Source organism: Hemitrygon akajei, chromosome 7 (assembly GCF_048418815.1).
Source record: "Hemitrygon akajei chromosome 7, sHemAka1.3, whole genome shotgun sequence".
Taxonomy (NCBI): domain Eukaryota; kingdom Metazoa; phylum Chordata; class Chondrichthyes; order Myliobatiformes; family Dasyatidae; genus Hemitrygon; species Hemitrygon akajei.
Window position 1 is genome coordinate 175,084,358 of NC_133130.1, and position 17,539 is coordinate 175,101,896.

Below are 17,539 nucleotides of genomic sequence, written 5' to 3' on the forward strand. Positions count from 1 at the left end.
AGTCCTGTGGATGGTCAGCGTTCAGGACCTGGGTTAAGTCCTGTGGATGGTCAGTGTTTAGGACCTGGGATAAGTCCTGTGGACGGTCAGCGTTCAGGACCTGGGATAAGTCCTGTGGACGGTCAGCGTTCAGGACCTGAGGTAAGTCCTGTGGACGGTCAGCGTTCAGGACCTGGGATAAGTCCTGTGGCCGGTCAGCGTTCAGGACCTGAGGTAAGTCCTGTGGACTGTCAGCGTTCAGGACCTGGGTTAAGTCCTGTGGACGGTCAGCGTTCAGGACCTGGGATAAGTCCTGTGGACGGTCAGCGTTCAGGACCTGGGATAAGTCCTGTGGACGGTCAGCGTTCAGGACCTGGGATAAGTCCTGTGGACGGTCAGCATTCAGGACCTGGGTTAAGTCCTGTGGACGGTCAGCGTTTAGGACCTGGGATAAGTCCTGTGGACTGTCAGCGTTTTGGACGGTCAGCGTTTAGAACCTGGGATAAGTCCTGTGGACTGTCAGCGTTTTGGACGGTCAGCGTTTAGAACCTGGGATAAGTCCTGTGGACGGTCAGCGTTTTGGACGGTCAGCGTTTAGAACCTGGGATAAGTCCTGTGGACGGTCAGCGTTTAGGACCTGGGATAAGTCCTGTGGACGGTCAGTGTTTTGGATGGTCAGCGTTTAGAACCTGGGATAAGTCCTGTGGACGGTCAGCGTTTTGGACGGTCAGCGTTCAGGACCTGGGATAAGTCCTGTGGACGGTCAGCGTTCAGGACCTGGGATAAGTCCTGTGGACGGTCAGCGTTCAGGACCTGGGATAAGTCCTGTGGACGGTCAGCGTTTTGGACGGTCAGCGTTCAGGACCTGGGATAAGTCCTGTGGACGGTCAGCGTTTTGGACGGTCAGCGTTCAGGACCTGGGATAAGTCCTGTGGACGGTCAGCGTTCAGGACCTGGGTTAAGTCCTGTGGATGGTCAGCGTTCAGGACCTGGGTTAAGTCCTGTGGACGGTCAGCGTTCAGGACCTGGGTTAAGTCCTGTGGACGGTCAGCATTCACTTCTCAAGCTCAGGATACTAACTTTGATGTTTCCAGCCTGCTGCCCTATTTGAGCTCACACCATGAGCCGCACTCTCATCAGAAGTCATGTGATGGAAAGGATACGGGGGCTCTGGAGAGGGTGCAGAGGAGGTTTACCAGAATTCTAACTAAAGGAGAGGTTGGGAAAGCTCGGGTTGTTTTCCCTGGAGTGCAGAGGAGAGGCTCAGTTGGGATCTGGTTTAGAAGATTATGAAAAGCACAGATAGAGTAAACAGCTTTATCTTTTCCCCAAAATTGAAATGCCAAGTATTAGAGAACATGCATTTAAGGTAGGGGTTCCCAACCTGGGGTCCACAGACCCTTTGCTGAATGGTATTGACCCATGACATAAAAAAAGGTTGGGAACCCCTGATTTAAGGTGAGAGGGGGAAAGGCCAAAGGAGATGTACGAGGCAAGTTATTTTTTACACAGAGAGGGGCAGATGTTTGGAATAAACACGTACAAACAAGCTGGAGGAACTCAGCAGGTCGGGCAGCATCCGTTGAAAGGAGCAGTCAACGGTTCGGGCCGAGACCCTTCGTCAGGACTTTCAGTCTCAACCTGAAACGTTGACTGCTCCTTTCAACGGATGCTGCCTGACCTGCTGAGTTCATCCAGCTTGTTTGTACGTGTTGATTTGACCACAGCATCTGCAGTGTACTTTGTGTTTGATGTTTGGAATGCACTGCCAGGGGTGGTAATAGAGGCGAATATGACAGAGACTTTTGAGAAGCTTTTACATAGGTACATGAATGGGCAGAGAATGGAGGGATAGGGACCATTGTGCAGACAGAACGGATTAATGTAATTAATTAGACATCATTATCTTAATTGGTCAAGTTTGGGATATTTCATTTTCTAGACAGTAGAGGCCCCAGGTTTTGGAGGAACTGTCAGTGATTAACAGGTTCTAACACTTAGGAAGTTTTCTCCTGGTTTGTCTTTGTTCAATTGCAATAGATCCTCTATTAAAACCACCTTACTTCACTACCCCAAACACCATTCTCACCTCCACCAGCAGGACGAAAGAAAACATCAACACAAGAGATTCAGCAGATGCTAAAAATCCAGAGTAACCCATACAAACTGCTGGAAATCCAGAGCAACACATACAAACTGCTGGAAATCCAGAGCAACACATACAGACTGCTGGAAATCCAGAGTAACACATACAAACTGCTGGAAAATCCAGAGTAACACATACAAACTGCTGGAAATCCAGAGTAACACATACAAACTGCTGGAAATCCAGAATAACACATACAAACTGCTGGAAATCCAGAGCAACACATACAAACTGCTAGAAATCCAGAGTAACACATACAAACTGCTGGAAATCGAGAATAACACATACAAACTGCTGGAAATCCAGAGCAACACATACAAACTGCTGGAAATCCAGAGTAACACATACAAACTACTGGAAATCCAGAGTAACACATACAGACTGCTGGAGGAACTCAGCATGTTGAGCAGCAACGATGGAGAGGAATAAAGAGTCAGCACCTCGGGCTGAGACCCTTCATCAGGACTGGAAAGGAAGGGGGGGAGGGGAATTGGTACAAGCTAGAAGGTGATAGGTGAAGCCAGGTGGGTGGGGGAGCAAGAATGGTGAGAAGCTAGGAGGTGAGAGGTGGAAGAGGTAAAGGGCTGGAGGAGAAGGAGTCTGAAAGGAGAGGAGAGTGAACCATGGAAAGGAAAGGAGGAGGAACACCAATAGGTGGTGATAGGTAAGAAAAAGAGAAGAGCTAAGAGGGGTCCACACCCTTCACATCCTTCCTCTCCAGTCCTGATGAAGGGTCCCGGCCCAAAAAAGCCAACTGTTTCCCCTCCATAGATGCTGCCTGACCTGCTGAGTTCCTCCAGCCTTTTTGTGTGTGTTACTCTGGAGGAAAACATTAGAAGGGTTGCAACCACATCCTAACACAATGCTACACCCACTGAACAAAGATCTCCAGACTTGTTCATTCGTGAGCAGACACTGCAGCTGCAGAACTTGCCTTATCCCAGTGAAACTGTAACAGGCCAGTCTGCCATTGCCCATGGGAACAGACTGAGGGATCGGAAACCAGCCCACAGATCTTCAGCCGCCTCCCTCAAAACTCCCGTACTGGTACAAGGTGACAGCATGGACTAAGCTCTTTGCTGAGCATCAGCGTTGTCTTCAATACCAGGGAGGTATTGGATTTGTGGAAGATGTTCAAAATGAAAAAGGGTAATCTAAATGGGGCACACGCCTTTAGACCAAAGGTATTCATCCTTAGTACAAGAGAAGAGGATACGTGTGAAGTGCGATCGGATCATAGAAGGTTTGAAAGATGGCGATGAGTCCTCTCCTTCTTGGAACACTATGGTTACAATGTCGTTCCCAATGTGTCGTTTCCTCTCCACCTGAAAGGCAAAGATTCAGAATTGATGTGAGTTTATATCTACTGCCGTACAGCCAGTGATGAAGGAATCAGCATAAGATAGTAAGAGATAGGAGCAGAATCAGGCCATTTGGCCCAGTGAGGCTGCTCCGTCATTCCATCATGGCTGATTCATTATCCCAATCAACCCCATTCTCCTGCCTTCTCCCTGTAATCTTTGATGCCCTCACTAATCAAGAACCTATCAACCTTTACTTTAAATATACTCAATGATTTGGCCTTCGCAACTGTCTACGGCAATAAATTTCACAGATTCACCACCCTCTGGCTAAAGAAACATCTCCTCATCTTTGTTCTCGTAGTCTGAAGCTGTGTCCTCAGGTCCTAGACTCCCCCTCTATAGGAAACATCCCCTCCATGTCCACTCTATCTAGACCTTTCAATATTTGTTAGGTTTCAATGAGACCCCTGCCCCCCCAGCGAGTGCAGGACCAGAGCCTTCAAATATTCCTCATACATTAACCATTCCTCATTCTGGGATCATTCGCGTGAACCTCCTTTGGACCCTGTCCAATGCCAACACATCCTTTCTCAGATAAGGGACCAAAAACTGCTCACAATGTTCTATATGATCTGACCAATGCCTTGTAAAACCTCCTCAGCATTATCTCTCCTTTATAGACGTCCATTTGTTCTATCCAACAGAAGCCCCACCACCTTCTGTATGGTCAGAAAGGTTGGAACCATATTCCAACTCTCCTAACTTCCTTCTGGGATTAACATTGCCATGGACAACACACACGGGTCTTCCCTTTTGTGGACCTCGCCCCAAAGTCCAGAGCTGATGCCACTATGCCACCAGCCAGTTGAGAATGGTGAACTTCAACCCATGTGGGTCAAGTGGTCTCCATGGTCCCTGATACTTCGCTTCTTTTTGTTCCAGGTTTATTTAATTAGTTAAATTAAATTGCAATAATTATACACGGAGGGAGGGACTATAATTCTTATACATGGGGTGGCACGGTAGCACGGAGGTTAGCACAACGCTTTACAGTAAAGGCGACCCCGAGCTGGGTCCAGCTCCCACCGCTGTCTGTAAGGAGTTTGGACTTTCTCCCCACGACTGCATGGGTTTCCTCCAGCTGCTCCAGTTTCCTCCCGCAGTCCAAAGACGTATCGGTTAGAAGGTTAATAGGTCCTTGTAAATTGTCCTGTGATTAGGTGAGGATTAAATCAGGGATTGTCGAAAGGGCGGAAGGGCCTGTTTCACGCCGCATCTCGATAAATAAATAAATACATAAACTTCGACATCCACCTTTCCCCTACCCACCTAAACCAGCAGGTTTAATATCATATCCTAAAGCTGGCATCTCTACCCTGGGTCTCAGCACAGAAGTCTGGAATATGAAATATTATTAACATACGGGAAGAAGAAGGGAAGCTGTTGACTCAAGAAATAAAACTTAATAAAACAATAAGTTCTTCCGTGGAAAACAGAAATAACAAGAATAAATTGTCATCGAAAAACCGAGCTGACCTTTCAAATGTCTCCAACTTTAGCAAAGGGATTGACATGTTGATTGAAAATATACTGAAAATAGCTAAGAGTAAAGGAATTCCACCGAGCAGAGATATCTCTCTTCAAATTCTCCAGCACGGTTAGAAGCCTAATGACCTTACTGGGGATGGTTCGAGGCAGGAAGTAAAACTGTCGGCTATTTTCTGCACATCTATGCCGCAGAAGCTCGTTTGCGTTGATGCCGTCAGTTTGCGGGCAAAAAATAATGAGAAGGGAAATATCTGCCAACGGTGCACAAGCACAGAAGGTCAGATATGAATTGGTAATGATCACAAGCGAGGGCAGCAAAAGTCAGAGCCGTCCTCGGGAAAGGAACAAAAACAGTAACTGAAAGCAAAGAAACGCATCCTCGGTTGGTAATGTTAAATGATGAGTGCTACCCCTTTAGAATTCAGACAACAGATTTAGTATTTGAAGGAAGAATATATCGCCACGAGAGGAATGAATTTCAAGGCATAAATATAGTCAGCAGCCACCTTATTAGGTGCCTCCTGTACCTAATAAAGTGGCCACTGAGTGTACGTTCATGGTCTTCTGCTGCTGTATCCCATCCACTTCAAGCTTTGACGTGTCGTGCATTCAGAGATGCTCTTCTGCACACCACTGTTGTAACACGAGGTTATTTGAGTTTCTGTTGCCTTCCTGTCACCTGGAACCAATCTGGACATTGCCTCTCTGGCCTCTCTCATTAACAAGGCATTCTTGCCCACAGAACTGCCACTCACTGCATGGTTTTGTTTGTTTGTTTTTCCAGGGACTGTTGTCTGCGAAAATCCCAGGAAATCAGCAGATTCTGAGAGACTCAAACCACCCTGTCCGGCACCAACCATCATTCCATGGTCAAAGTCACTTAGATCACATTTCTTCCCCTGTTCTGATGTTTTCCCTGAGCAACGGCGGAACCTCTTGACCGTGTCTGCATGTTTTTATGCATTCAGTTGCTGCCACATGATTGGCCGATTAGCCATTCGCATTAACGAGCAGGTGCACAGCTGTACCTAATAAAGTGGCCACTGAGTGTCAATCGTACAAATCTGAACCATCATATCCCCTTAGCGTCTGAATAAAGGAAACCAGATGTTGCCTTGGATGGAGAACACTAAATGGATCAAGCAATAATTTGGTGCCTTAAAAGCAACGTGCCATGATACATCATTCAAATAAATTGTGACTGGAACATCTCCCAGTCAAGGTGGCACCAGTAAACGACGATTCTTTGGGTGAAATCTTACAGATAGTCAATTACTTCACTTTTACTACACCTTCTACTTATTCTTCTTATCTTGATTGTGTTTCGGAAACGGTTGGAGCCTGTGACATACGGTTTGGAGTTCGATCGAGTGATCTAGCACTCTGCTGTCGCCAAGAAGCTTCCAGGAGGGGGACCGTGAGCACGAATTGTCTCGAGCAGGAGACCAGAGACGGGGCGCGGGGCTGCGATCGACTTGCCGATCGAAGCGTCGCGGCGAATGCAGAGCAGGCCGGGTCAGCAGTCGTTCTTCACGCAAGGCCACATCGGTCTAGGGATCGGGAGGCCGCAGCTCAGCAGTCACTCCCCACGGAAGGTCTCAGCTTGAGCTGACTTTCTCCTCGGCGCTGACTGAGGATGTTTTTGAAATTCTGAGACTTCTATGATTATTGGTGTGGACTGTAGTTTACATTGGTCTCCTTCAGTTTGGCTGTGTTTTCTTTCTTGTTGGCAATTGGCAGGTGGGTGATAGGTTACTTTTTTGGGGTGAGGGACTTGGGGTCTGATGTTCTTGTTGGTATTTTTCCGTCTGAGTGATCTGTTCAGATTTTGTGTGCGGGGGGGGGGGGGTTGCTGGTCTGATGCTATTATCGCTGTTTTTTTTGCGTGGGAGAGGTTTTGTTATTAGGGGTTTCACGTTTTACCTCCTCTGAGTGGGAGATCTGTTAGCTTTTTTGCAAGGCAGGGATTGGGATTTGGGGTTTGTGAATTTTGTTTCATTTTCCTTTAGTGGTTTTTCTGTACTTCATGGGTATCTGGAGAAGGCGAATCTCAGAGTTGTATTCTGCAAACATACTTTGATAATAAAATAAAAATGAAATGAACGAGAAATGAGTATTACTGAACGTACCAGTGATACATTCATGAATCTTGACACGTCGTCATGTGAGTTAAAAACGGACATCCTTCCCACAACCCCTTTGACTTCCTGCCATGAGGCAGAAGGTACCACATCATATGAACCAGAACTGTCAGGCTAGGGACCAGCTTCATCCTCCAGGCTGCTACTCAGCACACATGGTTGTCATTCACTCTGTGCCGTGTCGTATGGCGTGGGTGATCATGGTCTTTCCATGACCATGACTGTTCTTGACAAATCTTTCTATGGAAGTTGTTTGCCTTTGCCTTCTTCTAGAGCAGTGTCTTTACAAGACGGGTGACCCCAGCCATTATCAACACTCTTCAGAGATTCTCTGCCTGGTGTCAGTGGTCACACAACCAGGATTTGTGCTATGCACCAGCTGCTCATACGACCATCCACCACCTGATCCCATGGCTTTACGTGATCAGGGGGCTAAGCAAGTGCTACATCTTGCCCAAGGGTGACCTGCAGGCTAGTGGAGTGAAGGAGCACTTCATACCTCCTTTGGTAGAGACGCATCTCCACCCTGCCAACTTTGTACACGTACACCCTGTCTGAATACTATGTTGCCCACCCCTCCACTCCCCAACTCACAGACACATTCTCATCCTCCACTGGTCATTTTTCATCGTTTATTGCTGCTGTTTCACATATTTATACGACTGTTTGTTTTGTTATAATAGTGCCAGTAACATTATACTGTCTTACATAAACATACACCTCACACTTCATGTCAACCTGTCAATCTCCAGGCCATGTCACTCAGGGACCTGTGCTGATATTATGTTGTGACTGTATGTGCTGTGCTTTGCATCTTGGCCCCAGAAGAACGACGTTTCGTTTAGCTGTATACATATGTATGATTAACGACAATAACCTTGAACTTGAGTAAAGAATTTTCAATGGAAGTTCTGATCTGAAGCAGAATTAAATTCCTTCCTATCTTTTATGGTATTCTTCCCAGTTGCTCATATCTGAAATTTAAAAAAAGGATGCCAAGGAAAAGTAGTATAATTAATTATCAACATTTAAATTGAACTTGAGCGGATCTTCAGTTGAAAAACCTTAGGTTCTAAATATTAAATTTGAGGCACAGTGCAGCAACAGATAAAAAGTCCCATGCAATCGATTTACAAAGATATGGGTCTGAAGTTCACCGTGTTTTCAATTAATGTTATGATAACTTCCAAAGAGCCATCTCGCAGCTCTGGCCAAAAGCCAAATATCAGAAAATAAGATATATATGTCCTTTAAAAAGAAAAAAAAAGGTGGAAACCATAGAAAGGGTGCAGAGGAGATTTACAAGGATGTTGCCTGGATTGGCGAGCACGCCTTATGAGAATAGGTTGAGTGAACTTGGCCTTTTTTCCTTGGAGCGATGGAGGATGAGAGATGATCAGATAGAAGTGTATAAGATGATGAGAGGCACTGATTGTGTGGACAGTCAGAGGCTTTTTCCCGGGGCTGAAATGGCTAGCACAAAAGGGCACAGTTTTAAGGTGCTTGGAAGTAGGTACGGAGGAGATGTCATGGGTAAGATTTTTGTGCAGAGAGTGGTGAGTGTGTGGAATGGGCTGCTGGCAATGGTGGTAGAGAGTGCGTGGAATGGGCTGCTGGCAATAGGGTCTTTTAAGAGACTCCTGGACAGGTATATGGAGCTCAGAAAAATAGAGGGCTATGGGTAACCCGAGGTAATTTCGAAAGTAAGTACATGTTCGGCACAGCATTGTGGGCCGAAGGGCCTATATTGTGCTGTAGGTTTTCTATATTTCTATGTCATAAAGTCCATAAAACCTTAAGACATTGGAGCAGAATTAGTCCATTTGGTCCATCGAATCTGCTCCACCATTCAACCCTGGCTAATTCTCTTTTTTTGCCGCTCCTCAGCCCCATTCCCCGGCCTTCTCCTCATGACCTTTAATGCCATGACCAATCAATAACCTATCAATCTCCACCTTAAATACACCCAACGACCTGGCCTCCACTGTTGCTTGTGGTAACAAATTCCACAAATTCACCACCCTCTGGCTAAAGTAATTTCTCCGCATCTCTGTTTTAAATGGATGCCCCCTATCCTGAGGCTGTGCCCTCTTGTCCTAGACTCCCCCACCATGGGAAACATCCTTTCCACATCTACTCTGTCTATTCCTTTTGACATTTGAAAGGCTTCAATGAGATCCCCCCTCATCTTTCTCAATATCAGCAAGTACAAACCCAGAACAATCAAACGTTCTTCGTATGATAACCCTTTCATTCCTGAAATCATCCTTGTGAACCTCCTCTGAACCCTCTCCAATGCCAGCACATCTTTTCTTAAATAAGGAGCTCAAAACTGTTCACAATACTCAAGGTGGGGCCTCACCAGTGCCTTATAAAGCCTCAGCAATACATCCCTGCTCTTGTATTCTAGACCTCTTGAAATGAATGCTAACATTGCATTTGCCTTCCTCACCACTGACTCAACCTGCAAGTTAACCTTTAGGGTGTTCTGCACAAGGACTCCCAAGTCCCTTTGCATCTCGGACTTGTGGATTTTCTCCCCATTTAGAAAATAGTGTACACATTTATTTCTACTACCAAAGTGCATGACCATGCATTTTCCAATTCATTTGTCACTTTCTTGCCTAATCTGTCTAAGCCCTTCTGCATTCCACCTGTTTCCTCGACACTACCTGGCCCTTCACCAATCTCATGTCATCTGCAAACTTGGCAACAAAGCCATCTATTCCATCATCTAAATCATTGATTTACAGCATAATAAGTGGCCCCAACACCGACCCCTGCGGAACATCACCAGTCACTGGCAGCCAACCAGAAAAGGATCCATTTATTCCCACTCTCTGCCTCCTACCAATCAGCCAATGCTCTAACCATATTAGTAACTTTCCTGTGATACCGTGTGTCCTTCTCTTGTTAAGCAGCCTCATGTGTGGCACCTTGTCAAAGGCCTTCTGAAAATCCAAATATACAACATCCACTTTATCCATCCTACATGTAATCTCACCAAAGAATTCCAACAGGTTCATCAGGAAATCATATTATGATGACTGTATCCTAAGGTTGCCTTTACCTCCAGCTCCCTAATTGCCTCCGGTTCATTGCATTACACCCACTCCAGTATATCTGATCCCCTAGTAGGCTCAATGACAAACAGCTCTAAAAAGCCATCTCGTAGACATCCAACAAATTCACTCCCTTGAGATCTATTACCGGGCCGGTTTTCCAAACCTACATACAGGTTAACATCTCCCATGACTATCATAACATTGCCCTTTTGACACGCCTCTTCTATTTCCCAATGTAATCTATAGTTCACATCTCAACTACTGTTTATACAACAGTCGCAGAATTCATACAACTCAGAAATGGGCCTTTCAGCCCATTGAGTCTGTGGTGACCATCAGCCACCCATTTAAAGATATTCTAAGATTAGCTTTATGCATCACATACACATTGAAACACACAATGAAATGTGTCATTAATGTCAGCGACCAACCCACAAATGCCACCACACTTCCAGTGGCAACGTAGCACACTCACAGCTCACTAATTCTCACCCATACTGTACATCCTCGGAACATGGGAGGAAGCCAGATCACCCAGATGAAACACTTGTGGTCACGAGGAGAAAGTACAAACTCCTCTGCAGGAATTGAACCCAGACTGCTGAAACGTAAAGTGTTAGGCTAGCCTCTAGGCTAAAGTGCTGGGTATAGGAGCCGTGTATTCTGTTCTGTGCGTTTACTATGTTTATTATGATAACTAATCATATTGGTGGTGGGGGGGCAGTAAAAGCAAAGGGAATGCTATGGGCTGCTAGGCTTCATTAACAGGGGGATTGAGTTCAAGGGTAGAGAGGTCATGTTGCAACTCTACAAATTTCTGGTGAGACCGCACTTAGAGTATTGTGTTCAATTCTGGTCACCTCATTATAGGAAGGATGTGGAAGCTATGGAGAGGGTGCAGAGGAGATTTACCAGGACGTTGCCTGGTTTGGAGAACAAGTCATATGAAGCAAGGTTAGCAGAGCTGGGACTTTTCTCTTTGGAGCATAGAAGAATGAGAGGGGACTTGATAGAGGTCTACAAGATTATGAGAGGCATAGATAGGATGGATAGTCAGTACCCATTTCCCAGGGCACCAATAGCAAACACCAGAGGGCATATGTACAAAATTAAGGGAGGGAAGTTTAGGGGAGACATCAGGGGTAAGTTTTTTTACACCGAGGGTTGTGAGTGCCTGGAATGACTTGCCAGGAATGACGGTGGAGGCTAAAACATTAGGGGTATTTAAGAGCCTCTTGGACAGGGACATGGATGAAAGAAAAATGGAGGGTTATGGGGTAGTGTGGGTTTAGTACATTTTTTAAGGATTATATGGGTCGGCACAACATGGAGGGCTGAAGGGCCTGTACTGTGCTGTAGTGTTCTATGGAATAAGTTACGTATTCACGCTTATTTTGGGCAGTTTGTAGCTTGGGACCACGGAGGTCATATCTTTGTAGACCACTGATATAACATCCAATACTGCTTAATTGCATCGGCCCGAAACATTGACTGCTCGTTTCCACGGATGCTGCCCGACCTGCTGAGTTCCTCCAGCGTGTTGTATGTGTTGCTTTGACCCCAGCATCTGCAGCGTACTTTGTGTCTGCTTAACTGTATGTTTGCTAATTGCTAATAAAGGATCGAAATAGGGAATTTGACTCTTTGGAGCAATCATTGCTGTGAGCACGTCATGCAAGTAAACCCACTCTGGCTGGATCCATTTTTGCTTTTACACTGTCCGCTTGCACTAATTCTACACTAATCTCGTTCAGCAATTTTCAGTACCAGTGACTGGAAGTTCAGAGTTAAATTCTGCTGCTGTCTGTAAGGAATTTGTACGTTCTCCCCACAACCACTGTGACCACAAGGTTTTCCCCCCAGCTGCTCCAGTTTCCTCCCAAATTCCAAAAAGACACATGGGTTAGGGTTAGTAACTGTTGGTGCCAGAACCATGGTGACACCTGCAGGCTACTGCCAGTATACTGCAGCGACATTCCAACTGAATCCTGGGAACCCTTGGCCCACAGCGCTAGAAAGAGTAGCAGCATTTGGAGTGGAATTGATTCCATGCGTTGGGACAAATAGTTCGTCAGAAGGAACGCCGCACCTCACAAACTACCCACACACCTGCCCCATCATGCTCCTCTTCCCCACGTCTGCAGCTCCCACCTTAGCCACAGCAGTCAGAATTGGAATCAGCATTCAACACTGTCATAACCACTGTTCCAATCACCAAGCTCCAAAGCCTGGCCCTCTGTACTTCCCACTGCAACTGGATCCTTGACTCTCACACCAGGAGACCACAGTCTGTGCTGATCAGAAATAAAGTCTCTTGCTCACTGACAATCAGCACAGGTGCAACTCAGGGGTGTGTGGTTAGTCCACTCTCTCTACACCCACAGCTCAAACGCCATCTATAAATTTGCCAATGACACAACTGTTATTGGTAGAATTTCAGATGGGGGCAAGGACGCACACAGGAATGAGGCAGCTCACCTGGTGGTGTCACAACAACATCAGTAAGACCAAAGAATCGATTGTGGGCTTCAGGAAGGGGAAGTTGGGAGAACACACGCCAATCCTCACTGTGAGATCAGCAGTGGGAAGGGTGAGCAGTTTCAAGTTCCTGGGTGTCAATATCTCTGAAGATCTATCCTGGGTCCAACATATTGGTGCATCGACAAGGAAGACACGATAGCGACTATTTTTCATTAGATGTTTGAGGAGTCCTGGTATGTCGCCAAAGACACTCAGCAAATTTCTTCAGATGTACCATGCAGAGCATTCTAACTGTATCACCATCAGGTATGGGGGGGGGGGGGGCATTGCACAGGATTCTAAAAAGCTGCAGAAAGTTGTAAACTCCATAGTGACTCCTGACTTCCTGGCCTCTCATCTTATTTTCCAGTCCTGATGAAGGATCTCGGCCCAAAACGTCCACCATTTACACTTTTCAGCAGATGCTGCCTGACCTGCTGAGTTCCTCCCCCATTTTGTGTGTTTAGCTTTGGATTTCCAGCACCTGCAGCTCCATCATGGGTGATGACCACACTAGCTTTGAGGAACATAGAACATAGAATAGTACAGCACAGTACAGGCCCTTCGGCCCACAATGTTGTGCCAACCCTTAAACCCTGCCTCCCATATAACCCCCCTCCTTAAATTCCTCAATATACCAGTCTAGTAGTCTCTTAAATTTTACTAGTGTATCTGCCGCCACCACTGACTCAGGCAGTGCATTCCACGCACCAACCACTCTCTGAGTGAAAAACCTTCCTCTAATATCCCCCTTGAACTTCCCTCCCCTTACCTTAAAGCCATGTCCTCTTGTATTGAGCAGTGGTGCCCTGGGGAAGGGGTGCTGGCTGTCCACTCTACCTATTCCTCTGAATCATCAAAATGCGGTGGCCTCCATCATTAAGGACCCCCATCACCCTCGAAACACCACTGCCATCTGGGAGGCGGTATGGGAGTAAGAAGACACCCACTCAGCATTCCAGGAACAGCTTTCTCCCCTCCGTCATCTGATTTTTGAACGGGCAATAAACACTACCTCAGTAGTTTTTTTTTTCTGCTCTCCTATGTATTTTTTTATATATATTTCTGACTGTAATTTATAGTTCTTTGCAATTTATTGTAATTTATGTATTGCACTGAGCTGCTGCCACAAAACAACATATTTCACGATAAGCAGTGTGCTGGTGATATTAAACTTGATTCTGATTCAGGTTTAATATCACTGGCATGTGTCGTGAAACTTGTTTTGTGGCAGCTGTACTGTGCAATACATGAAAAATATTCTAAGTTACAATAAGAAATAAAACAAAATAAACAAGTTGTGCAAAAAAGAGCAAAATAGTGACCTGACTTCCTGGCCTTTCATCTTATTTTCCAGTCCTGATGAAGGGTGTCGGCCCAAAACGTTGACTGTTTACACTTCTCAGTAGAGGCTGAGTTCCTCCAGCATTTTGTGTGTTTAGCTTTGGATTTCCAGCATCTGCAGACTTTCTCGTGTTTGTGAGATTAGTGAGGCAATGGATTCATGGACCATTCAGAAATCTGATCACGGAGAGTCAGAAGCTGTTCCTAAAATGCTGAATGTGTGTTTTCATTGACGGTAGCAATGAGAAAAGGGCACGTCCTGAGTGATGGGATTTCCTTTTTAAGGCATCGCCTTTTGAAGATGTCCTGAATGGAGTCATGTCAGATCGAACAGAACTGGAGTGGAAACAAATCACTCCCTGTCCAAATGGACTTCCTAAGAAGGCAAAGGAGGTGGGTAAAGTTTCTCAGTACCAAAGTGCAGTGTGTGGTGAACTACCGGTACATATACCTGTCTGGACTGCTCCTGTGGCTCCTCCCACAGACCCCTGTATAAAGGCGATTGAGTGAGTTATTGATGGTGCATCACAATGACATCTTGGATTTTCATGTTTAAGTCTCTGAAGGGGTGGAGGGAAGGCAGCAAGTGGTAGATCATATCCCACCTTCAATAATTGCCCAAAAAATTTCATGTATGCTCTGGAATCATGAATGTACAAGGCCATCTGTTTGGTTCTTTTTGTATTGAACATATTAGGGGCCAAAGTTCATGCTATGCATTTAGAAAATGAGTCTGCATGGTGACAAGTAATACATGATGTCTGCAACTACAACGCCAGAATCCTGTCTCATTGCTTCTTGCGATGAACTGATCGCATGCATTTTATTTTACAAAGTAAAGGGTAAAGTCTTATAACAATGAAAGGTTGCCAAAAGCAGCAGACTTCCCGTCTCCAGTAAATCAGTGTTCGCGTTAGAGCTGCTGCTCTCCGTAGAGCCTGGACGTAGGCTTCAACGTATGCAGAGCGCCAGACCAACAGGAGCATCCCCGGTACCGGGGACGTGCACCTGCTCACCCCCTTGTTGAGTCACCTGTTTCCTTCACACGTGTAGGAGCCACATATCTATTTTCCGTCTCTCTGGGTTGTATTTTGTGTTGCGAGGTTATTAAGGGTCATGGTAATCTGTCACGTGGGTCAGGGCGTGGTAGAAGCAAATGAGTATAGTTACCTATTTTCGCTTTATCTTAGTTAGTTTTACTTTAGTTAGAGGTAGCCAGGGACAGGGATGGCATTTTTTTTTTGTTAAGCACTTAATTATGCTAACTTGAGTGCTAATTACTCTTAATTCTGCTGTATCCCTAATATAGTTTCATTCGTTTCTAATATCACTATAAGATTGCTTGTCTTTGCCGGTTTCGTAATAAAGGATCGAACGTACTTCTTTCCACCTGGAACTCAGTTGTTTGGAAGGGCATCACACAGCGTCAGTGATGCACCATCATTAGCTCTGAGATGTGGGTTAAGGTAGGCTTTTATTGGCTGGAAGAAAGCACAAGCAGCAAGTGACCATCACACAACATCCTGGAGACTGAGGAAGGGTCTGTGTCTCCAATCGTCTTTATGCCGGGGTCTGTGGGAGGAGCCACGGTCAGTGGGAGGAGCCACAGGAGCAGTCAGCAGAGGGGCACGTCCAGACAGGTATATGTAGTTCACTACAGTCAGTTCTCTCAGTGGTATTGGTTTGTTTTAAACTAAACGCCACATCAGACCACAGGAAGTCAGAACAGCGTTTAAACCATCCCACACCTCCAACAAACTGCCACTGACTAAGCCTGACGGTGGGCACATTGGTCAAAACCAATTCCCCACATCTGGCGCTGCTGTGGGAGAGAACAACCTTCAGCAGCTGTTGCCACAAGGGACCACAGATGTCGGAATTTGGATCAACACACAAAGCAGCGGAGAAACTCAGAACTGAGGCAGCACCTGTGGAGGGAGGTTAACAGTTGACAAATTGAGGTGAGACCCTTCATTGGACTGAATGATAGAGAGAAGATAAAGAAAAACTTTATTTGTCACATGTACGTCGAAATGTACAGTGAAGTGGGCCGGTTTTTGCGTCAATGACCAACAGTGTCCGAGGATGTGCTGGGGAAAGCTCACGAGAGTCGCCACATTTCCAGCACCAACATAGTGTGCCTATGGTGCTATGACTTATTGGCCCTCACCCATTCGTCTTTGAAATGTGGGGGGAAACCCACACGATCATACAAACTTCTTACATACAATGGGGGGAAATAAATCCCGGTTGCAAGTGCAATCACTGGCGCTGTAAAACATCACTCCAACCGGAACACCGCCGTGCCGAGAACAACAGTAGAAAGAGGGGAAGGGAAGGGGTGCAGTAAGGGGGAAGGGGGAGGTGACAGGCCAATGAGGGTGGAAGAGTGGAAATTATGTCGGAAGCTGGGAGGTGATAGCTGGAAGCGACAAAGGGTGGAAGATGATGGAATTTGATAGAATTAGAAGTGGAAAGTGTGGAGTTGGGTCAATATTATATTAGCGGCTGTGGAGGGGAGGTCTTCAAGTTCCTGTACCTCCTTCCTGATGGTAGCAATAAGAAGACGGCATGTCCTGCGTGATGGATGCCACCTTTAGGAGGTGCCCTTGATTCTGAGGATGGCAGTGCCCGTGATGGAGCTGGCCGAGTTTTCAACTTTCTGCAGCTTTTTCCATTCCTGTGCAATGGTCCCTCCGTACCTGACAGCAACACAACCAATTAGGATGCGCTCCACAGTACATCCGAAGAGATTTGCAAGAGTCTTTGGTGACGTAAAACTCCCAATGAGGTATAGCCACTGTCATGACTTCTTTGTGTTGTTGGATCTTCAGAGCCGGAAGCTGCTCACCCTTTCCACTGATGATCAGCAGCACTGGATCAACAGGTCTCTGATTCCACGCTTACCAGCATCCATTCCAATCAGCATTCCGATGTCTTTTACTGGAAGTCCTTAATGATCCAAGTGTGACATAATGAAAGTAAGACTAAGCAAACACGAGGAAATCTGCAGATGCTGGAAATTCAAACAACAACACACACAAAATGCTGGTGGAACGCAGCAGGCCAGGCAGCATCTATAGGGAGAAGCACTGTTGACGTTTCAGGCCAAGACCCTTCGTCAGGACTAACTGAAAGAAGAGATAGTAAAAGATTTGAAAGTAGGAGGGGGAGGGAGAAATCTGAAATGATAGGAGAAGACAGGAGGGGTGGGGTGAAGCTAAGAGCTGGAAAGGTAATTCACAAAAGGGATACAGAGCTGGAGAAGGGAAAGGATCACGGGACGGGAGGCCTAGGGAGAAAGAAAGGGGGAGGGGAGCACCAGAGGGAGATGGAGAACAGGCAAAGAGTGATTGTGAGAGGGGCAGAGAAAGAGAAAAAAAGGAGGGGGAAGGAGGAAATAAATAAATAAGGGATGGGGTAAGAAGGGAAGGAGGGGCATTAACGGAAGTTAGAGAAGTCAATGTTCATGCTGTCAGGTTGGAGGCTACC

General features: G+C 46.1%; 1 protein-coding gene across 1 annotated transcript in view; it reads right to left on the reverse strand.

The window, feature by feature from the left end:
- The window catches only part of garnl3 (GTPase activating Rap/RanGAP domain like 3), a 357,427-nt gene that overhangs the window by 109,545 nt on the left and 230,343 nt on the right, over positions 1 to 17,539 (reverse strand). The window contains 1 exon segment of the mRNA XM_073052650.1: positions 3,342 to 3,450. Coding sequence (XP_072908751.1) covers positions 3,342 to 3,450 — 109 coding nt within the window.